Raw genomic sequence first — 24,800 nt, forward strand, 5'->3', positions numbered from 1 at the left:
CGCGATAGCAGTCTTCTCGCCTTGATGGCCAGCAAACGAATGAAAGTTGCTACCTGAGCGTTTGAGGTTTTAACCACGCAGAAGGCGCTCTCTCCGTCGCTGCTGGTTGAAGGTTTAACTCCCACGACGTCTGCTTCCATCGAACGCACGGAAAGAAATGATCGATTTTCACCACGGTTCCCCTTTTATACGCATTCAGTTGAAGATATGTGTCTGACTACCTCAAAATCGTCGTCCTTGCGCGAAAAACCCAAGCGAAAGTAAAGAGTTTTCCGCATTATTTTGAAATTTTGAGAAAACTTAATTTTTGAGTTGTTTGTGGTTATCTCACACTGTTAAAAATATTATCCTAAATTCCTGATCATATTTTTGATGAAATGGTGAAAGAATTATGTTGCTACCATTAATACAAGTCGAGATATTCACGATTAAGTTCTGCCCATTCTTCCATATGGCTAATTTTGAAAAGGCACCCCATAGTAAAGTAAGTCGTATTCACGACAAAAATGCATTTTTGCAAAATTTGAAAATTACCATTGCTTAGTTCAAAGCTCGCCACTTGAACAGCGCAGCGATCACAGGTGTTGATTGGATTTTTGAATAGCGAACCGAGGGAAATAAATTATTGCGGAATATTCCTGCTTTTTTCGGTAATTTCTTCAGTGCAGATTCAAAGATGATAACTTAGGTTATTATCATCGGTAAATAATTCTACTGAAGGATTGCTAAGAGTGCCGTAATAATCGAAAGAGAAAGTAAACAAAGAGAATCTCTCATTGTTACATTCGTCGTTTTGAACATTTCATACAGAATTGTTATCTGTACTTTGGCCCATCGATGTTGCCTGTAGTCCAGAGAAAAAAAAACTTTGGATGAAACGAATTGACTTTGACCCAACGCGTTGAACAGAGATAGTGGATCTTACTCCAATTTTCCGGCATTTACTTCTGTCAGTTGAGATTTTCTTTAAAATGAAATTGGAAAAAGCTTATTTAACTGGCTAGTGCCAACAGTAATTTTCAATTTATTAAATGTGGAATAACAAGTACAATGGTGGCACTAATTTTAAATAATACGATTTAAAATTTGACAGTAAAAAACTATTTAGTGAAACAAAAGCTCCAGGGGCATCAGTTGCGCAGAAAATGCCGTATTTTTTTACTCAGTCCACTGGTTATGATTTCGCCTTCTTGCCTTTGTACTCGCCTGCCCGAACAGTTTCACCGATTCGTGCGTTGCTTTTAACCAATGTGGCTGCTTTACGTCCTCGACTCGGTGTTTGGATGATTGACCGAGAAGCATTATAACGAGGTTCTGGGGTGTTCGGATCACTGTTGGGAACCGTATCGTCGTCCGGATGAACAGCAGAGTGTTCCTCGGTAGTATTGAGTGATATCACACTCACACTGGTATCTTCTGTAGTACTATTTGGCTGGTACGAAGCATTCTGTCGCCGAGAACGTTTCGGTGGCGAGGGTGTAGGAGCGGGCGACGGTGATGCCCGAGTGGTTCTTTGCTCCGATAACGTAGAAAACATGTTTGGTGTTCCCTTCGGAGTGGAGGATTCTTTTTTCTTGCGGCGAACGTTTACGATTACATCGGCATCAATGCTAACATCGAGTTCGAAATTGAAAGCATATGTTTTCTTCACATTACTCTTGGATTTTGGTGTGCTTCCGCTCCCGCCATTGGTGGTCAGTCTGATAGATCCGGTTTGTTGCATGGAGGAAAGTTTCGTTGAAATGGCATCGGACGATGGGGTCGAAGTTCTGTTGCCATGCAGTACGGGCTCAGGGGATTCTACAACGACATTTCTTTTCTTTCGCTGAGTTGCTTTCGACGGTGTCTCCGGTTTTCGTTTCACCGGTTCCGTATACGAAGTTGTATCCGGAGAAGTGCTAATAACTTTTGCAGGTCTTCCACGTGGCCGAGCCATCGGTCCTGACGACTCCGTTGAATCAGCGACAGATATCTGCTTTTTCGAAGCTGTTTTGATTTCAAACTCCAGATCACCGGAATTCGATTTACCTAGCTCTTTGAGACCTAATTCGAAAATTTTTCTACATTTCTGGTAGTCCGGTTTTTCGTCGTATTTCAACGTGGCAACGTATTTAGTATACTCATGTAATGGCTTCGGTATTTCCTTTTTAAAGCAATATTTCATGAATCCACTCACGTCTTTCATGTACTTTTCCTTCGATTCTTGAACTTTATTTGGATTTGCAAGCAGTTTTTCCGCTTCCCAGGGCAACAGCGTCCCTGCCCATTGAATTAAATTGTACGCTAATATTTCCATATCCCCTCGCATTGTTGGCACTCCCTGGTGTGCATCTCTCGATGTGTACTCAATCGTGCCGTTGTGCATTTTCTTCGGATCGGGTTTAAAATCCTTTGTCGTGTAATGACTGGTAAGACCAAAATCAACTAAAAACAGTTGCTGTTTACTGGCCACCTTACCGAAACCTAGTAAAATATTTGCTCCCTTTAGATCAGCGTGCACATAGGAACACTCATGAATGTACTCCAAAACGTCTAGCATCTGTAGTGAAATCCGATAGATCGTGTACAGTGGAAAGCACTTGTTGTTCTTGAGGAAGATGCCCCATAAATCGTAGCTATAGCGAGGCATTATCAAGAAACGGTGCTTCAAGTTTTGCAGCTCATGAGAACCATTACCTACGAAATAAGGCATTCCCAGATGCTTTAAGCCATGAGCTTTTTTGAACTTTTCAATATCATCCTGCTTGGCGTTACGCATGTAGAAATGCATTTCCACAAACAATGGACCATTTCCGTGGGGTTCCTGGATTATAAAAAAAAAATCGTCATCGTAAATCTTCCCACAACTGACATACTTACAATCTTCACAACATTCGGATAATCGTCTGCTTTTTTTACGCTGGATCCAGCTTCACAAGCGCAATAAATTTCGCCAAACCCCCCGCTGCCGATGGAAGGACCGGTTTTCCACTGACGCTTAGACATATCGGTTAGAATCGTACCCAGAGGCACCGGAGCTGGCATCTGGTAACCGTTGGCGGCTTTTTTCCTTCCACCACCCGCATTCTTACTTGGAGCCATTGCCAAAAATTCCGGCAAATTTGCTAAACCGAAAACACTAAACAACGTCGAATTGACAAACAAATAAAATATACCGCAGGTTTTCAGGAAAAAACGCGAAAAGTTTATCGCCACTAAACTAAAACAACCTTTTCGGCAGTGCAAAATGTATCGGAATTTGTAACTGATTGTTTGATTTGACACTGCTGCTGCATCAACGCAGAAGTACAAGAATAAAGAGACGCGCTTTTGTTGCTGTTTTTGTGGAGAGTAAACAGGGCTGTTCACACATATACACGGAACCAAAAAATTACTCATTACGAAAGTACAATTTTTTGATTTACTACACTAGCAGAGCAAAATCAGTCATGAAATCTCTCTCTCGCTTGGATACGATCCTCTAACTAATTTTACAGTGGCTCAATGTTATATAGACTTTAATGCACAATGTGAATAAATAAAAATTGTGCGAAATTTCACTACCTTGTAACATTCAGTTTCAAAAAAAACTCCGTACCATTACATGACACATAGTTTTTACACAAAACTAGACTGATGAAGCATTGAATCATTGGATACTTGTAGAAATAATATACCAGAGCTTGGTATGTGAATAACTCGATCAGCAGAAACAGCAAAAGGGACTAACAGCAAATGGTTCGGTGGTTACGGAGGCATAACAGAAATTTCTTCGAAGGTTCTAATATAAATCAAAAACCGATCCTTGAGCCTTGATTACAAATAGTTAAACGTCAAATATAAAACCCATCAGATAGAAAAAGTTAATTAAGAGAAGCAGTCATTTACAGTTAGGCCTTTTTTGTCGTGGGACGATCGAATTGGGTATTTAGAAAACTGAAACAGTATGTTGAAGATCTTTGCGAGTTTGAAAATGGATATAAATCGTAAAAAAGTATTTTGTTATGCTTATCAAAATATTGTTTTAAACGAACTAACACTTCAAGAACAATTAATTTCACAGTTTTCATGAGTTGTATAAGTGCGCTGTGCTTCTATTTTGGCGCGCACGAGCTAGACATTTCTCTCCAATACTTCTATGTACGAGATTCGATGCGGACTCTCCTAAGGGTGCCATGTTCACAAAAAAGTGTGTTGCCAATGATTTGTTCGGGAAATGTGAGAGCTGGATATCTTGTTAATATGATGTCTTTGCTGATATTCACGCTTAAAAATTACTCAAAATGAATAAGATCCCAATCTTCTGCAGACAAAGTGAAACAACTCGTAAGGTACTTAAATTTGCGTTCTTTTATTGAAAACGATACTTGGGTAAACTTATATACTAATTTACTAAGTAATATTTTATTTGTACATAAGCCAAAAATAGAGTTATAAGCACTCATGAAATATTTGTTCGTATGTTACAAAATTGTTCTATCTATGAGTATATTATTGTATTTTAATGCATAACAAATATTAAGTAATTGACATTTAATACTTGAAGTTTATTTATTATTCCGTTTCCAATTGAATAGGATTTCACACTGCATTCAGATTTGGAGCAGATACAAATAAACGGCTGTAAAACTTACTCATTATCATTGATGGTAACTGCCGCACAGATTTTCACAAATTCCTGATATTGATCACAATCCGACAATGAGCCCCTAACCCGATCAACATATCATATCTGAACTATTTCTCATTTTGATACTTGTTAGAAAATTATGATATTTTAATTACTAGCGAGGCCTGGCTTATATCAGCACTTGAAAAGCGGCCCTTACACGAGACAATATTATTGTCAATACAAGGAGTATTGACAATACTTTTGATCGTGTAATGGAAACTTCATTGGATTGACGAAAATATTGTCAAAAAATCAAAACTGCTCATCAATCCGACAATACTTTCTCTCTAGAGAAGAAACTGTCAAATATGTGCAATGAACTCTTCTCTCAATGTTTCAATGTTCAGTTGCAATATTTGAAGCTTCAAACGCTTGATTTGTTCGAAAAATGCGAACTCAAGTTACCAAGTCAATTGGATTGATGGTATTGACAATACTTTGGATTGACAATAATATTGTCACGTGTAAGGGCCGCTAAACGAAAACAGTTTTTTGTTATAAACTTGTTACGGCTTGACAGAAATTTGTGCCGAGGCATTTTTTCCGCTCGGCAATTGGCTTCCAATCGCCAAACTCAAAACAATTCATTTTGAGTAATATGTGCCTCCTATGTTTTATTTTATTAACCTAGAAAACGATGATGTTAGCAAACTATCCCATAGAACAATATAGGAATCGAGTATCAATTGCGGAACTAATTAGAAACCTTCAACTTTTTAAATACTCAACTATATTTAACTATTGATGCAAAGCGAGGTTATGTTATCAGTTTCCATAATCGAAATTAAAGGTTTAAGCAACTGCTATGTGGAATAAATGACCAGACCTATTATTTCAGTACAGAGGCAACATTACTAACATTATCAAGATGAAGGCCATTCCGCGTGCGAAAAAGAAAGATTTATTCTCAAGCGAAACATTTAAATAAATTACTATTTTTCACTTGGAGCTGTTAGCGGAATATATTCAATAGTGTCACTTTTTATGTACCATTTAATTCCACTATTTCACTGTCACGTTATTACACTTTCACAAAGTCACTATACTTTAATGAAGCATAACAAACGTTACAATACAGATACGTGTGTTTCGGAATGTTATTTACATCCTTCTTCAGTGTATCGGTTTTATAAGTTGATGGTATGAGCAGTGTACATAGGTTTTTCCAGACTGATTTTTGTTCAATCACAGATTTTTGAAAAAATGACTTGGCCCTTCCTCACACTCTGAGTAATTTTTCATAAGCGTGTCGAGTGAGATAAGTCTACACAGTTTAAATGTTTACGTTACCAGCCCTGTTTATATTTCACGCAGAGATGCCAGGTCAGCGAGCCTGCAGATTTTTATAGTGTGCTTCAGCAATTTTTTATTGCAGACTTTCAAAAATCGAGTTTTAAGCAGACTTTCGTCAAATTTTACACACTTTTGAAATGACCGAGCCGTTTTTTTTGCTCGCCAAGCCAGTTTTCTGTGTCATACTTTATAGAGAAATGAGAGACCGCACACATTTTTTCGGATTCACAGACTTTTGCAACCCTTTCAGAAGATTTTAGAAATTTTTACCTGGCATCTCTGATTTTACGTATTGGTTTTTGACATTTAAATGTGCGAAGTTGTTCCTTTCTTGTTTACGTGCAACGTGAGGTGGCTCTTACGCTCTCGTTCGTGCGTATTTTTCATCTTTATTTCGTGGAAATCTGCTGTTTTTCATTCCTTCAGATATGGAATACATAAGTCAAGGGGCCACAGTCCACATGGATACCGCTACATCGTCGAAAAATAAGATGTATGTGTATTTTATGTTCCAAATATTTTCACTGCTCACATAACCTTTTCTCCATTAGTCTTTGCTGTGAATGCGGAGTTCCTATCGAACCAAATCCGTCGAACATGTGTGTGGCTTGTCTGCGCACACACGTGGATATAACTGCAAATATTCCCAAGCAAGCGGTCATCTTCTTCTGCCGGAACTGTGAACGCTACCTGAATCCACCCAGCGAATGGGTTCAATGCAGTCTCGAGTCGAAAGAGTTGCTTTCCGTTTGTCTGAAACGTTTGAAAGGGCTGAAGGAAGTTAAACTTGTCGATGCAGGTTTCATATGGACGGAACCTCATTCGAAACGTATCAAAGTTAAATTGACGGTACACGGTCAAGTCATGGACGGTGTTGTACTGCAACAGGTCTTCGTGGTTGAGTTCACGGTTAATAACCAGATGTGTGACGATTGTCATCGAACAGAGGCAAAAGATTTCTGGCGATGTTTAGTACAGGTTGGTTAGAGAGAATTTGACACTGGACATAGAATGTTACTTAAAAATTAATTACAGGTTCGTCAAAAGGCAATGAACAAAAAGACTTTGTTTTACTTGGAACAAATGATCTTGAAACACAGAGCGCACGAAAATACACTTGGAATCAAGCCTTCTCCTTCAGGAGGCCTGGATTTCTACTACGCTACCGATGCCCATGCCCGAAAAATGGTTGACTTTATACAAGCTGTTCTCCCAGTAAAAATCACCAACTCCAAAAAGTTGATTTCACACGACATTCACAGTAATTCGTATAACTATAAGTACTCCTACGCAGTGGATGTGGTGCCAATATCCAAGGGAAGTCTGGTTTGTTTGAATAAGAAACTTCAACAACAGTTGGGTCATATTTCACCGATTTGTTTGGTAACAAAGGTTGCGAATGCTATCCATTTGATGGATCCTCGTACAGCCCAAATGGCGGAAGTTCAAAATGTTGCGTTCTGGAAAAATCCCTTTGAAGCTATCTGCAATCCAAAGCAAATGATTGAATTTATAGTGATGGATGTGGAAATCACGCGAGATCAGGAAAAGAAAAATTTCCCTGGACAGGGTCCGGTTTCGTACCGACACATACTGGCTGATGTGTGGGTAGTAAAAGCGTCTGAATTAGGAGTCAATGAAAATACAATACACATTCGTTCTCATCTGGGACACTTGCTTAAGCCAGGTGACTCGGTGCTCGGCTATGACTTACGGGATGCCAACGTAAATAATGCTGATTTTGATAAGCTGAAGCAGGATATTATTCCGGATTTGTTGCTTGTTAAAAAGTTCTACGATAGAACCAGCCGAAAGCAGAGTAGAAACTGGAAACTGAAACACTTGGCGGAAGATGTTGCACTGGACACAGACATTGAGAACGATTACAATGAATTCCTTGAAGACTTGGAAGAAGATCCGGACATGCGACAAAATGTCAATATTTTCAAGGATGGCAGCAAACCAATGCCGGTGGATGTCAACGATATGGATGACCCGTCCGTTCCAAGGATAACACTCGAGGAAATGTTGGATGATCTGGTACTTGATGATGTGGATATGGCAGATTCTTGAATGCCATTACCATTGTTTTTTTTTAATATTGTAAATTTATATTGATAAATACAGCATAACTTCAAGAATTGCTTGAACAAAAGGTTTTTTTTTCAAAAATAAAATATTCCTCGCTGTATGTGTTTTAGCCAACCAAACTGGAACCAATCGAACTACATCCTCTTTCAATCTGTGAAACTTTATTCATTGAACTACTTGGCTGATCTCTGGCTATTCTTTTTCGCATGATGTATATCAGTCTGTCTTCTGTTGGCAGTGATGAAAAGTTAAAAAATGTTACTGGACTTTGGCATAAAGTCGTGCATCAACGACGTTTGATAGACAGACACAGCAATAAATACCGGATGCAATAAATATCGCCTTGGAATAGAAAAGAACGACTTTCCGAAACTGTTTAATTGCGAGAGCCATTCGTTCGCTATTATCGGTGCAGATTACCCAATCGGTCACTACATTAGCATATTAATCGATCGACACGTTCTATCCTCTACTGAATTATAATCATTTTCTTATTCACTTCACCTTCAGTAACCATTGTTCAGTTCTATATTTCGCTGTAATGGTACGAAATCAAATTTTAATGACATTGAGGATCAAGAGTAAACCAAGCTAACTTGTGTTGGTAATTTGTGTATTACGTACATTTTATTTGATACGTGTTCCATAGATCTATGTATTCACTAGCTGACCCGTCGAAATTCGTCTCGCCCAAAGTTTTTTGTTCGAATTTATGTTTTCGGACAGCAGAATTGTCAAACGACTAACACATGGATCAATAAGTCCCGAGACTAACAATGGAAACAATATTTATTTTGCAAATAAGCTTCAGTTTCAGCGATTACCTCCTCATTTGAGCCAAATCTTTTTCCCTGGAGCATTTTTTAAGATCAGCGAAGAGCCAGTAGTCACTGGGGGCTAAATCTGGCGAGTATGGGGGGTGAGGAAGCAGATCAAAGCCCAATTCGTTTAATTTCGCCATTGTTTTCATCGACTTGTTTTTGTTCCATCGAAAGCAATCGCGGCACCCACTTGGAAAAAACCTTTTTCATGCTCAATTTTTCATGAAGGATAGTAAATACACTTCCATATGATATCTGTGTCATCTCAGCAATCTCACGGAGCTTCACTTTACGATCTTTCATTATAATTTTTGTCACTCACATTTTCCGGTGTAACGGCTTCCACAGGTCTACCGGAGCGTTCCGCGTCATTTGTGTCGGTACGACCACGTTTAAACTCGGCGAACCACCGACAAATCGTTGCTTTTGATGGACAAGAGTCCGGATAACATTTTTCAATTCATTGTTCCGCTTGCACGGTGTTTTTACCCATTAAAAAACAATGTTTTATCAAAACACGAAACTCGTTTTTTTCCATTTTTTAAACAAACTACAAAACGACTTTACTCCAACCTCGATAACTCAGCTGTTTCTGGTCGGATCGACTTAAAATTTTGACCCGTTTCAAGCAAAGGTTAGTACTCTAGAAAGACGTGGTTACTGGTTTACTACGAGCGCCATCTCTGCTTTAGTCTCGGGACTTATTGATCCATGTGTTAGATCTAGAAAGCATTGGCAAGTTTTTCAGTGGAAAATTCCATTGTCCATACAAAACAACTTCATGGACTTTTGCCTCTTTTCCGTCAGGTTTTCCAAATTTTGTCGTGAATACGACTTACTTTACTATGGGGCGCCTTTTCAAAATTAGCCATATGGAAGAATGGGCAGAACTTAATCGTGAATATCTCAACTTGTATTAATGGCAGCAACATAATTCTTTCACTATTTCATCAAAAATATGATTAGGAATTTAGGATAATATTTTGAACAGTGTGAGATAGCCACAAACAACCTAAAAAATTAAGTTTCTGAAAATTTTAAAACAGCGCGGAAAATTCTTTCCATTTGCTTGGGTTTTTCGCGCAAGGACGACGGTTTTGAGGTAATCAGGCAAATATCTTCAACTGAACGTTATAAAAGGGGAACCGTGGTCGAAAATCGATCATTCCTTCTTGTGCGTTGGATGGAAGCAGACGTCAGGGCGAGAAGACGCATTCAAGCAGCGGCATCGGAGAGTGCACCTTCTGCGTGGTTCAAAACCTCAAACGCTCAGGTCGTAGTTCTCATTTGCCTTTCGGTCGTCAAGGCGAGAAGACGCATTAAACCAGTTTCGCATCATTTGGCACTGCGAGTGGATGTTTTGGTTTGTACGCAAAGCTAGTTTCAATTCAAGCAAGAACGATTGCATCAGCTGCTGATGGTTTGCATTGAAAAGAAAGAAAACAAGAAACGAAAAGTGGACAACATTATATAAAATCAGTCGTTCTAATAGCTCTAAATGTTATCTAAAGAACTATTAAGATTACTTCTTTGCAAATCGAAGGTAGAAATCATCAGTTTAGTGAAAATCCAAAATAATTTGATTTGCTTCGTGCACTTTTCGTTGTGTGAAAATCGTTCGAGAAAAATGTTCCGAATTGTGCTAAATATCGTAAAGAATTCTACAATTTAGTCCTTCTAAAAGGCAGAAATGAATCCTGTACAGCATCTTGATAGTTCCTTTCAATGAAATATGCAAGTCCGGAATGAGATAATCGACGTCAAAAATCGTTGAAAATTTTAGTAGTGAAAAGGGGGAAAGTTTCGCAATTCACACAATCGATCAACTATCAATTCGAATTCGAAAATGTAAAGAAATGTTGTCAGTTTTATTCGTATTCACGACATCCAGTTATGTCTCTGACATTACACACCCGTACTTTTTTTATGTACGAAGCCGGTGGGGGTAAAATCTAATCAAACAAAAAAAATCATGTAAATCCGTCCATCCGTTCTTCCGTGATGCGATTACAATGAGTGACCTCTGCTTTTTTATATATCTCGGTTAATTTTTCAAAAGGGCGTATAAGCTAGGGACAGTTTCTCTTCGTTTACTTTCTCTTCTATTAATTACCAAGCGGTTTCCACGTTTATCACTCAACTTTTTGCATGAAATGATACCCGAAACTTTCGACTTTCAAACAGAATAGTTATATCAAAGAAAATCTTTTTAATCATTTTGTATGAAATATCAATTTTGATCAATTTTTCACCAACGTTTGATGGAAAATTGCTTACAATTTATGAATGTAGATTTTAATTCTTTAATAAAAAAAAGTTAGCAACACTGCTCGAATGCATTTGTATTAGATTGCGCTACACAAAATAAACAAAACTGAATATTTTCTGTAACAAAAGCAGTTTTCCGGAAAAAATAAATAGTTTTACGACAACATTCCATATCCATTGCCTTTCGCGTGTTCAATTAAAGGTTTCTATTTTGCGGGTTTACTTATAGAAGGTACGTAAATCTTTATATCGCAATATTTTCTGCAAGAGGAAATCCATATAGGAATGTGTTTTTCACTAATCAAATGTGTCAGTGGAAGTAAGCTGAAACTGAAATAATTTTTCTCGTGCAGTTTTAAGCAAAACGGAAGAGTTTTGGACTAAGATTTTCGATTGTCTTGAATTGCAATGTTAAGCAGAATGAACTGATTGGCTTATTTCTCAACCATATAGAGGATTTATTGATTAAAATCAGGAAAAGAAGCGCCGGAATTTGTTTTTACGCACATTTTGTTGAAATTACTCATACGCTTGCAAAGAGTTTTGCTCCTTAATCACACCAGGACATACTAGAATAAAACAACTAGCTTTTTGATCCAAGAAAAATTATTATTTGATGTTATATGCTTGTATATGAACTTCCATTCTACTCTAGCATCGGTTCTATATAATGTTACGTTTTCAAGTCGTTCATAATGGTTCCATTAAATGTTCCATTTTAAAAGCATCCCTAATGCTCCATTTTCCAAGCGTTCCTTAATTTTCCATATGTTCCATTTTCCACGCGTTCCTTAATGCTCCATTTTCCATGCGTTCCTAAAAAATTCCTTATGATGTTCCACTTTCCACGTGTTCCTGAAAGTTCTATTTAATGTTCCACTTTCCACGCGTTCCTAAAATTTCCATATTATGTTCCACTTTCCACCCGTTCCTGAAAATTTTATATAATGTTCCACTTTCCACGCGTTCCTAGAAGTTCCATATAATGTTCCAACTTCCACCCGTTCCTACAACTTCCATATGATGTTCCACTTTCCACCCGTTCCTAAAAATTCCATATAATGTTCCACTTCCACGCGTTCCTAACAATTCCATATAATGTTCCACTTTCCACGCGTTCCTAAAAATTTCTAATGATGTTCCACTTTCCACATGTTCCTAAAAATTCCATATGATGTTCCACTTTCCACCCGTTTCTGAAAATTCCACATAATGTTCCACTTCCACGCGTTCCTAACAATTCCATATAATGTTCCACTTTCCACGCGTTCCTAAAAATTCCATATGATGTTCCTCTTTCCACGTGTTCCTAAAGGTTCCATATAATGTTCCACTTTCCACCCGTTCCTAAAAATTTTATATAATGCTCCACTTTCCACGCGTTCCTGAAAGTTCCATATAATGTTCCACTTTCCACGTGTTCCTAAAGGTTCCATATAATGTTCCACTTCCCACGCGTTCCTGAAAGTTCCATATAATGTTCCACCTTCCACGCGTTCCTAAAAAATTCCATATAGTGTTCCACTTTCCACTATAATGTTCCACTTCCCACGCGTTCCTGAAAGTTCCATATAATGTTCCACCTTCCACGCGTTCCTAAAAAATTCCATATAGTGTTCCACTTTCCACACGTTCCTAAAAGTTCCATATGATGTTCCATTTCCCCACGTTCCTAAAAGTTCCATATAATGTTCCACTTTCCGCACGTTCCTGAAAAAATCATATGATGTTCCACTTTCCACCCGTTCCTAAAAATTCTATATAATGTTCCACTTTCCACGCGTTTTTGAGAAATTCCAAATGATGTTCCACTTTCCACGTGTTCCTAAAAGTTCAATATGATGTTCCACTTTCCACGCGTTCCATATAATGTTCCACTTTCCCCACGCTCCTGAAAGTTCCAAATAATGTTCCACATCCCACGCGTTCCTAAAAAATTCCATTTTATGTTCCAATTTCCACACGTTCCCAAAAGTTCCATATAATGTTCCACTTTCCCCACGTTCCTAAAAATTTCATACAATGTTCCACTTTCCACCAGTTCCAAAAAAATTCCATATAATGTTCCACTTTCCACGCGTTCCTTAAAAAAATCATATGATGTTCCACTTTCCACCAGTTCCTAAAAGTTCCATATAATGTTCCATTTTCCACCCGTTCCTAAAAATTCCATAAAATGTTCCATTTTCCACGCAATCCTGAAAATTCCATATAATGTTCCACTTTCCGGACGTTTCTAAAAGTTCCATATAATATTCCACTTTCCACCCGTTTCTGAAAGTTCCATTTAATGTTCCACTTTCCACGCGTTCCTAAAAGTTCCATATTATGTTCCACTTTCCACCCGTTCCAGAAAGTTCCATTTAATGTTCCACTTTCCACGCGTTCCTAAAAGTTCCATATTATGTTCCACTTTCCACCCGTTCCAGAAAGTTCCATTTAATGTTCCACTTTCCACGCGTTCCTAAAAGTTCCATATTATGTTCCACTTTCCACGCGTTCCTGAAAGTTCCATATAATGTTCCACTTTCCACGCGTTCCTAAAAGTTCCATATTATGTTCCACTTTCCACCCGTTCCAGAAAGTTCCATATTATGTTCCACTTTCCACGCGTTCCTGATAGTTCCATATAATGTTCCACTTTCCACGCGTTCCGAAAAATTCCATATATTGTTCCATTTTCCACGTGTTCCTGAAAGTTCCATATAATGTTCCACTTTCCGCACGTTTCTGAAAGTTCCGTTTAATGTTCCACTTTCCACCCGTTCCTAAAAATTCCATATAATGTTCCACTTTCCACCCGTTCCTAAAAATTCCATATGATGTTCCACTTTCCACACGTTCCTAAAAGTTCCATATAATGTTCCACTTTTTGTCTTCTTGTCTTCTTGTCTTCTTGTCTTCTTGTCTTCTTGTCTTCTTGTCTTCTTGTCTTCTTGTCTTCTTGTCTTCTTGTCTTCTTGTCTTCTTGTCTTCTTGTCTTCTTGTCTTCTTGTCTTCTTGTCTTCTTGTCTTCTTGTCTTCTTGTCTTCTTGTCTTCTTGTCTTCTTGTCTTCTTGTCTTCTTGTCTTCTTGTCTTCTTGTCTTCTTGTCTTCTTGTCTTCTTGTCTTCTTGTCTTCTTGTCTTCTTGTCTTCTTGTCTTCTTGTCTTCTTCTCTTCTTGTCTTCTTGTCTTCTTGTCTTTATTGAAATTACGCACCCGCCTTCGGTTTTTAATCCAAATAGTGCATGAAATGTAAATCTATCAACTGGAATTGGACAAACTACTTGATTCTATAATTATTAGATAAAGCAGAAAATTTTTTTGGATATCGAAAATGGAACGAATTCCATAAAACAGTTCGGGAAATTATTCTAGCATGCAGGTCTTATTAGTTTGTAACCAAATAAACTCATTTTAGCGGAGTCGATCGAGTTTTGAACTCAAATAAATATTTTACTATCACATCAATTGCCGTTGAATTTTATCCGGATCTGACTTCCAGTTCCGAAAATGCAGTATGATAAAAGCTTAAAATGTCTAAAAGTTCAAAACAAGGTGAATTGGTAGATCTTACTAATCGATGATTGAAAATACTACAACTATAATGGTCTCCGGGACCCGGTTCTGAAAACGGTTCTTCCAAATCTTATTGCAAAGATTTATGATAAAATGTTAAATAAGAAAGCCACAACCACACCACTAATTATTCCTAACTGACTTGCAAGACTGATGCCTTATTATCAGGACACTTCAGGACTGAATGGATTTGGATAATGGTTATGAATAGTTGAATTGAATTAAATTGGACCCTCGTCGGAATATCCTTGAAAGCATCGCAAATCAGCTAATCAGGTTAGCCAAATTTGTGACCCAATATGTCAGATGTCAAGTGAGCGGAGGAGCGTTTAACAAAGCATGCTGCAAATTGAAATGTTATCATATTTAATTCATTCATGTTACAAGAATAAATATTCTGTCTGTTTTTGTCTGCCGGCCGTGAAACCGATTATTTCCGAAAGATGTATTTTTTTTAACCGAACATATGTATATGGTAGAATAATAATCATTGCGGCATGTAAAGCGGAGCGACGACGCGCGATCCCGATGCGCTTATGTATAAACTCCCAGCAATTGCCAGTGCTGATGTCAGTCAGTAAACGGCGGTCGTAACCGAAGGAGTAGTGCACGGATTGTACACAGAAGAAAATAAGTAAGTTTGCAATCGCGCATCTGGTCTCGCTCTTCTCCTACGCGCGCGCGATTCCTTTTTTAGTTCTCTACTGCTTTCCGTTCTTGGATACTGAGATATTGAGTTTGTTGTTTTTTTTTCTCTGAGCTCAGTCAGCATTTTTAGTCGGCTTGTTCAGTCGTCGAGTGGTGCAGTGGAAGAAAATAATCATTCTCGTTGGAATCATATTTTTTCTGCAGTTTGTGAAGTGTGCGGTATTCGAAATTCAACAGTGACATTGTAAGCAAAGATGTAGCCAAAAAATCTGTTAGGTTTCTGAAACTATTTAGTTATGAAATCCGATTTCTTCTGGAGAAGTGAACTGTGTGACGCTGAATATTTAAATATGCTACCGTTTTCGTAAGACCGAAATGTGTTGCGACTCAGGAAGCGACAGCATCTGCGCTGATAAGGATTTTAGTAAATGTCCAGTTTCGGATGTTTTATGTGGTCGCATGTATGCTCAACACGTTGTTCAGGCTTATCAAAAATGTTCTATAAATTGCGTTGTGATTAGTTTATTTTTTCCGAGAACAATACTGGATTGCATGGTGATAATTCAACGAATGCAAAGACTAGCTCGAATTTATTAACATGGGTTGCGCGTCGAGTAAAATAGAAAGGATACTACTGAGACAAGATACAGACGCAAGCCCGTTGTATTGTAATTGGTACAATCACCTATGATTGAATCAATTGCTGTTCACTGATTTATGCAGACGCTAAGGAAAGGCTTATTCATATAATAATCATAAATCGTGACCGAGCTGTTCAAAAAAAGAAAAAAAGCTCCGATGAAAATTTTTGAAACCAGTTTTATCAGAAAAAGTTTTGTTTCTGACACTATCAAAAATGTTCTTGCCTCCGAAAATGATCCAGTTTCGCAAACTTTCCGTACATTAATTATTATAGTTTAAACAAATGAAACCTTAGAGAAAATTCAGCAGCTGCAAGATTCATATGGGTGGTCTATAATATAACTGAAACTGAAACAAACATATCCTCAGAGCAAATTCAGCAGCTAGAAGTTCTATATGGAAGATCTATAATAGAGCAGAAACTAGAACAAACGTATCCCCAGCAAGCCGTTCTAGTTTTATTTCTTCGAACAGTTCTACTGTCAAATTTAAAACTGGTATACGCTGCCGTTCTATTTTTTTCTATATTTGAAACACTGATAAAACGGTCCTGGGGCTGCCAGTTTCTTTTGTTATAATTTCCAGATTTAAATTTTAAAACTGACATAAATTATGCATCTAGAACTAGAACACTCCTGAACATGCCCTTAGCCGAATTTACTCGTAAACCAGATTTCAGACATTTTAATGAGACTTTTTTTTTCTATTGATATTCTGTTAGCAGGTATGATTTATAGAATGTTAAAATGACATTGATCAAAACGCTATGAGAAAAAGCGTACATGCACCTTTAGGTGAATCAAAACGGAGTTTATTTTTTACTGTGTTTACCACTGTGATTTCGAACACAGGCGTAAATGGTGCGCAACGGGTGAATAAACAACAAAATTCATTTCCAAAGTTCGGAACACATCAATCATCAAGGTTAGAGGCGATACAGTCTGTGCACATTTTCAACAAAACAAACCTATTTTTAACTCCGCATATGTTGAGATGCATTTGTTTGAAACTACCTATAGCCTATAGCTATAGGTGTGACAAGAATCTATGCTTTCAGGTTTTTCTATCACGTTTCGAACATATTTCATCCGAGGGCGGTGGCATTTGATTCTCAACCGTTAGGAATGCTTCAAGTTCAAACATTCCGGGAATAACTTTATAGCTCATAAAACAAAAAGTTAATTACTTCTTGAACAGACTGTACAACATATGGTACCAACGAAGAACAAATATCAAATTTCATGTCGCTGTCGATGAACCCAAATCCACAAGCATCCTCATGTGTATGTTCTAAAAAATGAACTGAAACATGAACATATAAACAACAGCAATGAACAAATATTTCAATTTCAACAAAAGTCACCGTATTATCCGAGCTTTCACATATAGCTGATTACTCGGTCTACAGCCAACAAATTGCGATGTAACTGGAGCCCCCAGCTTCAGCCCTAGGAAGCATTGAAATTCATCTTCTACGAGGATTGTTACGTATGTATTTAGCCTAAATATGAAAACAGTATTATAATTGATCGGAAAGATTTAACTGTTTCTCAAAATACTCCCCTCGGTGACTAATACACTTTTGCATACGTTTAAACCAATTTTCATAACTTATACACTCTTCTTGGCCCATCAATTCGACGTTTTGGATGCTCAAATGAGCGATGGTTTGAGCCGATGTGTGAGAGCTTGAATTGTCACGACGACGGTCCGTTTATACCGAATAAACAAGCCACCATTTTCTTTGATGTGCTTCGAGCACGAACAACTTTTCTTGGATTTCGTTCTTTTTGGAACACCCAACTCGACGTCGATTGCTGTTCAGTTTCGGGCTCATATGAGTAAACCCATGTTTCGTCACCAGTGTAAATGTTATACACCAAATTTGAAGCATAACGATTGAATTTTTCCAGCATTTCTTTGCACCAATGGACACGAGTCTTGTTTGAGCAATTGTCAAAGTATGTGAGATCCAACTTGAACAAATTTTTTTCACGACTAAATGTTCATGCAAAATAACAACTTTTCACACTAATGCCTAAGGCGCTGCCTCCATTTCACGGTACGTCACATGTTTCGTCCTCCACTATCAAATTGTTCACAGCATCGGTGTTTTCTGTCAAAACAAATGAGTGTGACTTTATGCATGCATTTTAAGAGTATTTTCGCACCAATTTCTCACTAGAAGGCGCTATCGGTTTTCCTGACAGCTCTATCGAGCAATTTGACGTCTTTTTTACGCACACAGATGCCATCCCAATCACCTCGTCTGGAATATTTGATTTGGAACGGAGTAGGATTTTCAAATGGCTTCCGAATCAGATCCGAGTCGGTTCCATTTCGTAATCATACTGAGTTCCGAATCAAATTACAGACGAGTTCACTGGGATGGACACATTGTCACAAAACTGAATTCTCGGTTAATTTTTCAAGTGACAGTTTCTCTTCAATCACTCTCTCCTTCGATTATTGTGATGTGATTAAAAAGATTTTCTTTGATTTCACTACACTGTTTAAAGGTTGAAAGTTTTAGGTATCATTTTAGGCAAAGAGTTGAGTGATAAACGTGGAAACCGCTTGGTAATTAACAGAAGAGAAAGTAAACAAAGAGAAACTGTCGCTTGCTTATACGCCCTAATGAAAAATGAACCAAGAAATGAGATACCCGATAGTTCTATGACCAAGGTGAAGAATACTCAGTCAAAGACAGACGACTTTTTTTTTTATTTTCTCTCTCTTTCTACTATTCCCTGTTGAAGCAAAAAAATTCCAAGAGAGTAACATAAACATAAATTGATAAAGTTCATTGTTCTTTGCAAAAAATCATCGGACTTCGGAGTTTATTGGTGTAAATGAATTTAATTCAATGTTTATGCTGCTTGATTAATATTTAGTCACGTCGTAATCGATCAGTGACAGGAGAAATGAAGATAATATCAATCGCATCGGCAATCAATGAGCGTCCTGGTGAGTGTTATATCAAGAGAATTTAAGTTATGACAGATCGGCTCTCAGACACTCAATATATGATGATTGGTAGAGCCTGGTTGGCAGCAGTCCAGTGACATAAACTTTCCAATCTTCGTCGTGCAAAGTTGCTAGTTGACAGTGACATTTAGCAGCTTTAATGATCTGCAGTATGCAGTAATTTTTTGTGCCCCCCAACATTTCATGGAACTTACCGCCCCTGTTCACAACTACAACTGCAAATGAGATGGGTTTGTTTTCATCAGGAAATGTCAGTATCAAATACGATTCAGACGATTGATCCACTTCGGTCGACGCCAAGATTAATTTAAGAATTTCTTTAATCGGATATTATTCACGTACCGGATGTTAAAATGTTCCGTGACGTTGACGTTGTGTGTGTTCATTAGAATTGCTTACAATTAATGTTGTCGTTCCGCAACCGTTCCAAGCCGGTGACAGTTGGCTGGTGCCACGTATGAATCGCTCTTACATGTTGAATACAGATTTCATACAGATTTATACAGATTTCACAAAAAGTAAAAAAGAAAAAATTAGGCGTTTCCGCTCAAGTTTTTCCGCCTGAGCTCAAGGGTGGCAAAAACTCGCTCATAAGATTCGATTTTTTTTCTATTCATCAGCTCACCTCATGATTTACGATGCAATAAGAGTTACCATATTCACAGATTTTTCTGTAAAACCACAGATTTTTTTTTTGCCTATTTTGCCACACAGATTCTGAACACTGAACACAGATTTTATCAAAATTCACAGATTTCTACAGATTTTTATGAATATTGCATAAAAATGGCAGATTTTCAAAATGTTTTTCACAGATTGTGATCGAAAATATGCAACAAGATGGTACACAGAATATTTCAAAGTTGAAACACAGATTTTAAAATGGCAACTCTGGATGCAATCCGTAAAATGATGGTAAAGATGAAACTCATCGCTGATCTTAACAAACACATTAACCTGAACAGAGCACCGCTGACATCCAATTATGATGGTATTGATGGTTCTTAGTTTTGATTTCATAGTATTTAACTCTCATTCCGAGTTTTAAAAAGTGAGTACAGAGTTTGGCATCACCGTATCGAGCTACACCGGTGAGTGTACACGGAACCGCAAAACCAACCTAATTTTTGGTACATTCCACCCAATTTGGGGGTTCCGTTCAATAACCTATTTTTTGGAAAAGATGCTCTAGGTAGTTTCCGTAAGGCACGTGGAAAAAAATACTTAAAGATTAATTATATCTACTCAATGGTAAGTTATATTTACTATACAGTTGAGTCGTATTGACTCAATTTCAAGTTGGTACGGTTTACTTAATTTTGGCTTATTGAACAAAACTCTCGCTGTTGGGTGGTTTTGCTCTTTATATTTGGACAACAATGGAAGAAGCGAACGGAAGAAAAGATTCAAAAGAACTCAAAATTAAGTAGAAAGAACTCAAACAATAGGTAGTTTCTATTATCCGTGTATGCTTAAACCACAGAGCTGCCAACACAACCCAGATTTTCGGTTTTATTTTTGCTAGTACTCAAAACGAGCACGAGCATTATTGTACGAAAACAAAAGTCGAACCGTAGTGTGATGTATACCATAAACGATTGAATTTCATGTCTCGAGCTAAACACAACTGGTTACTGAACCGAATGCGTTTTCCAGCATACGAGAACATGCCTTGAGAATTGGATTCAAATGGCATCGATTCGAACGTTGGCCAATGGCAACTCTTGTGGATGGGGAATACATGCCAGACAGTGTCATAAGAATCTGATTCAAAGTGTTGATGTACAAACACATTAATGTACGATTCAGACGATCCGTCTCCTTCCGTCACAGTCAACATTAATTACCTGCATTCTTATGGAGGCATTCACACGTAACGTCACCGTCACGGAACATCTTGACGGACGGAACGTGTGAACGTTCCGGTATAGAATGTATTAAACTAATTTTAACGGAAGCTGACGTTACGGTGACGGTGACGGAAGAAGGCGGACCGTCTGAATCGTACATAAATCACAACTCACAAATCGTCTCTTAGTGGGTTCTAATATTTGATGCGCACTCAGCGCTCATCTGCTGATTACTTGACACTACGATGTTGAGATGATGTTTACTCTACACAAATGGTTACCCAGTTACTCAACTCGCTCAGCGATGCTTCTGAAACCGATTTGCAGGTGAGCTGAACTCGGTGATGATGAAGTACGTATAGTTGATTATTGCCAGCCCTGCCTGAGCTATCGATTAGTATTTGATTGTCTTGACGAGATAAAAATTTATTATTCGACGAACAAATGGACACATTGAAATGGAGATCTTTTGTGCAGATATTTGATGATGAAAACCAAAATATGATACTTTCAGCAAGAGCTGTCAAATCGGTAGAAATTTTTTTAGTTTCTTCACCCTTTTAACGATTCCTGATAAGACGGACAGGTTCATTTGTAAAATCATAGTAGAAGTTGAAGAAAAAGTTTTTACTCTGAGGTGGTAATGGTGATCTTAATTTATTGTGGGAAAACTAGCGTTTAATAAGAATGAAATATTATACTTGGTTCAAAACCATTTTTCAAATGCCCGGAACTCGATCGCCAAACATTCTACTACTCGAGAAATCAACATTATACTAGTTTCTGTTTGAAAAAATGTTGGTCCGAAAAAACCTAACCTTACCCAATTGCACACATTTCTGAAGATTTCCCATGTTTAATCGCAAAACAACAAACAACGTAAAACAAACGTACTCCGTGTTTACTTTTATTGCTGACATTTATTTGTACTATTAATTAAACGAAAAAAATCGTTGCAAATCACTACTGCTAATAAGAAAATTTTCCGAAGAATCCTCCTTTTCTTGATTTCATTTTTCATTGACAGGTGTCGCTACCGGTAATTCAATTTCACGACAATGTGCCAATCCGTCGAGTCCCTTGTTAGCTAATATATTATAAATATATGCATCTGTACCTCAATTCATTTGACGATTCTCTTAAGATTTTTTTCGTTTGGTAATTTAGAAAACACTTACTCAAAAACGATTTGACGTTGGTCTTCACGACAATTAGTATTTACAGCGGAGTCTTTAATGCAGAGATGCCAGGTCTGCTGATTTGTCTGCAAAATTCCAGTTTTATTTTATAAAGCACTGCAGACTTTTTTGAAGACTTTTAAAAATCGAGTCTTTCGCGAAGTTTCGTCAAAAATTACAGACTTTTCAATAGGTCGTTTTTGGTCGGTAGGTAGTAGTTTTTGGTCGCAAAGCTGGTTTTGTGTGTCATACTTTATAGACAAATTAAAGCCCGCAGACATTTTTAATGGATTTGGCGTGATTTGACCTAGTAAATTGTATGAAGAAATAGGGTTGGCTATACACAATGTACAGATTTCCAAAGCTTCTACACTTTTTTATAACATCACAGAAAAACAAACCTCCAAGGTTTTCCCGAGTATCGATGTTCGTCTTCCAGAGCACTGCGGGGGGTCGGCGGAATAGAGATTTTTCTAAGCTCGCGATTTTTTTATCTAAAATGCTGTGATCAGACACTCGAATCACAATGTATGAACACAGTCTGCGCTAGCATTATTTACTTGCTTTGACGCCATCATCGACACAAACGCTGATCTAATTTCAGCGAGTGAGTCGTCAGCATATGTGTTAAACATTAATTGAAATCTTAATCTGATGCGTGGTTTACTTATGAATAAGATGCAGCATCTTGAAATATCGCTATTCTGCCAGTTTCAGTTGTGAATTGGTAAAAAAAATAGTTTTAGCTTGAGTAAAAAATTGAATCTACCGAATCATTAGTTTGCTAGTAAATGGATAATTAATAATCTACTAGTCTTGATTGAAAATCCTATCTAGATATCATGATTAGTGGTGGAATATTTAGCTCACCATGCTGTAATCGAGCAAAACAACCCCCACGCACTGTTTGCATCATCGCACGAACTGGGACAGGATGCTTGCGATAAATACTGAACTGCGAATGAACATCACCAGTCGGTTGATATTTTTTCCAGGCTGTCCGTTCCGACCCCGCAGAACACTTGTGCCTCTGTTTTATTTTATTCACAACTTTCAGTCGTTCGTTCTATCAGACGGAGCGAATCTGCTGCAGTAATTAACTCCGTTATTATTGTGTGTTTGTAATCTGCTACTTTCATTTTGATACAGCTTCCAGTCCAGCACATAATCGTTCGTAGTAGCGAATTCCCTTTCGCCGCCCGCCACTATGAGGCGATTCGAGTTGACGGCGCTGTTGTTGGCCTTGTGTCTTGTTGTGGTCACGAGCATGAGCGGAGTCCATGCCCAGGATGATGATTTGGTGGACGATAGTGCGAGTGAGGACTTCGACGAGGATGATGAGGATCTGCTGCGTCAAATCGAGGCTCAGCATGTGCAACGCGAATTCGAGAAGGAAGATCAAATGGCCCGAGAGTTGGCCGCGAAGATTGCTGCCGAAAGCTACAACTTCCCGGATGGCATTGTGAATGCTCCCCGGTTGGTGGATCCGTGCAAGGAAATTCGTTGCGGTGCCGGTCGGATTTGTCAGGCCGATGGTTCCGATGCCAAGTGTGTCTGCATTCCGGAGTGCCCGGAAGAATTTGACTCTAGAAGAAAAGTCTGTACCAATTTGAACGAGACTTGGGAATCGGCTTGCGAGGTTCATCGGCAGAGGTGCTTATGTAACACGGATGATCCACGTTGCCGCGGGGAGGAGGTGAAACACGTGCACATCAACTATTACGGTCGGTGTCGAGACATTCCGGTAAGATCATATGTATACAGCAAAGGGTTGAAAACCTTTAAAAAAAAACTTTTTCTATATCTTCAGGAGTGCTCTGAAAATGATTTGTCAGATTTCCCGCGCCGTATGCGCGATTGGTTGTTCAACGTGATGCGTGACTTGGCCGGTCGGAACGAACTTCCAGATGCTTACTTGGAGCTAGAGCATGAGGCTGAAAATAACATGACCAAACGGTGGACCAACGCTGCCATCTGGAAGTGGTGCGATTTGGACAGTCATCCGAATGACAACTCCGTATCTCTGCACGAGCTGTTCCCCATCCGTGCCCCGCTGATGGCCTTGGAGCACTGTATCGCACCGTTCTTGGAGAGTTGTGATCCCAACCATGATCACAGGATTTCCCTACAGGAATGGGGCAACTGCTTGGAGCTGGAGGAGGTATAAATGGCGAATAACTCGATATTCGGTGCACGATCTAATGTTTTTTTTTTCTTCTAGGATGACCTCACCGCTCGTTGTGCGAAAATTAAAAAGGAAGATGAGTACGAAAAACTTGAGCTTGAGTTAGCAGAAAACTAAAGCAGGTTCGATGTTTATTTACTATAAATTTCCAAAGCCCTAGTTTAAAAGTTTAAAAGCGCGGTTGTTGCAAAAAAAATAATACTCTGTTTCATTAACGAAAACAACCTGAACGACGAGATTCTTATCCAACTAACTCTCTACGTGCGCCTATTAAATAAGAGTGTATTGCTTAGAGCTTATTTTTGTGCAAAGAATAAAGTCTTCATAAGTAACTGGTAAAAATAAAGTAAATCTTTACACACAACTCAATGGACTTTTTCGTCTAAAACGACAATTATTATTCCAAGAACGATCCCGTGACTTTTTCTATACGTAAACACTTTCGTGGGGTACATTTGTATTCCAGAATTAAACTTTCTCTAACATTACTAAATATCAATGTATTTACAGTTTCATTCCAAATTCTTTTGCAAAGAATCCCCCAAAGAGCGTAACCTAATCGGCTATCCCATAACATTGTATGATTTGATAGATCGGGAAGTAAAATAAGTAGCATTTTACAGTGT

The 24,800-nt window shown here is 38.2% G+C and overlaps 3 protein-coding genes across 4 annotated transcripts; 2 read left to right on the forward strand and 1 right to left on the reverse strand.

Annotated features, from left to right (window-relative positions):
- Positions 1-1,039: 1,039 nt before the first annotated feature.
- Positions 1,040-3,269, reverse strand: LOC131426213 (nucleosomal histone kinase 1). The gene is made up of 2 exons (XM_058588787.1): positions 2,860-3,269; positions 1,040-2,803 (listed from the first exon to the last, which is right to left on the reverse strand). Exons 1-2 carry the CDS (start codon positions 3,079-3,081, stop codon positions 1,175-1,177), a joined length of 1,851 nt encoding a protein of 616 aa, XP_058444770.1. The 5' UTR covers positions 3,082-3,269; the 3' UTR covers positions 1,040-1,174.
- Positions 3,270-6,260: 2,991 nt separating this feature from the next.
- On the forward strand, positions 6,261-8,099 carry LOC131426214 (60S ribosomal export protein NMD3). Its single transcript, XM_058588788.1, has 3 exons — positions 6,261-6,437; positions 6,496-6,922; positions 6,980-8,099. The coding sequence occupies exons 1-3, from the start codon at positions 6,373-6,375 to the stop codon at positions 8,015-8,017; spliced, it is 1,530 nt and encodes a 509-aa protein (XP_058444771.1). The 5' UTR covers positions 6,261-6,372; the 3' UTR covers positions 8,018-8,099.
- A 7,152-nt stretch (positions 8,100-15,251) lies between these two features.
- Positions 15,252-24,538, forward strand: LOC131426215 (SPARC). 2 transcript variants are annotated; one of them, XM_058588790.1, is made up of 4 exons: positions 15,252-15,317; positions 23,139-23,733; positions 23,800-24,150; positions 24,211-24,538. In XM_058588790.1, the coding sequence occupies exons 2-4, from the start codon at positions 23,197-23,199 to the stop codon at positions 24,289-24,291; spliced, it is 969 nt and encodes a 322-aa protein (XP_058444773.1). In that variant the 5' UTR covers positions 15,252-15,317; positions 23,139-23,196; the 3' UTR covers positions 24,292-24,538. The 2 variants fall into 2 exon arrangements, with proteins under 2 accessions (XP_058444773.1, XP_058444772.1); XM_058588789.1 differs by lacking the exon at positions 15,252-15,317 and adding an exon at positions 15,420-15,575.
- Positions 24,539-24,800: the final 262 nt, after the last annotated feature.

Source organism: Malaya genurostris, chromosome 1 (assembly GCF_030247185.1).
Source record: "Malaya genurostris strain Urasoe2022 chromosome 1, Malgen_1.1, whole genome shotgun sequence".
In the NCBI taxonomy this organism is placed as follows: Eukaryota; Metazoa; Arthropoda; class Insecta; order Diptera; family Culicidae; genus Malaya; species Malaya genurostris.

What these genes read in the sequence shown, in the direction of transcription:
- LOC131426213 (XM_058588787.1), bottom strand. Translation starts at nt 3,081, where the DNA reads ATGGCTCCAAGTAAGAATGCGGGTGGTGGAAGGAAAAAAGCCGCCAAC. An exon ending in ATCCGAATGTTGTGAAGATT is followed by an intron (nt 2,804 to 2,859) that starts GTAAGTATGTCA and finishes TTTATAATCCAG; the next exon opens with GAACCCCACGGAAATGGTCC.
- LOC131426214 (XM_058588788.1), top strand. Translation starts at nt 6,373, where the DNA reads ATGGAATACATAAGTCAAGGGGCCACAGTCCACATGGATACCGCTACA. An exon ending in ACATCGTCGAAAAATAAGAT is followed by an intron (nt 6,438 to 6,495) that starts GTATGTGTATTT and finishes TTTCTCCATTAG; the next exon opens with TCTTTGCTGTGAATGCGGAG. An exon ending in TCTGGCGATGTTTAGTACAG is followed by an intron (nt 6,923 to 6,979) that starts GTTGGTTAGAGA and finishes AATTAATTACAG; the next exon opens with GTTCGTCAAAAGGCAATGAA.
- LOC131426215 (XM_058588790.1), top strand. Translation starts at nt 23,197, where the DNA reads ATGAGGCGATTCGAGTTGACGGCGCTGTTGTTGGCCTTGTGTCTTGTT. An exon ending in GTCGGTGTCGAGACATTCCG is followed by an intron (nt 23,734 to 23,799) that starts GTAAGATCATAT and finishes CTATATCTTCAG; the next exon opens with GAGTGCTCTGAAAATGATTT. An exon ending in ACTGCTTGGAGCTGGAGGAG is followed by an intron (nt 24,151 to 24,210) that starts GTATAAATGGCG and finishes TTTTTCTTCTAG; the next exon opens with GATGACCTCACCGCTCGTTG.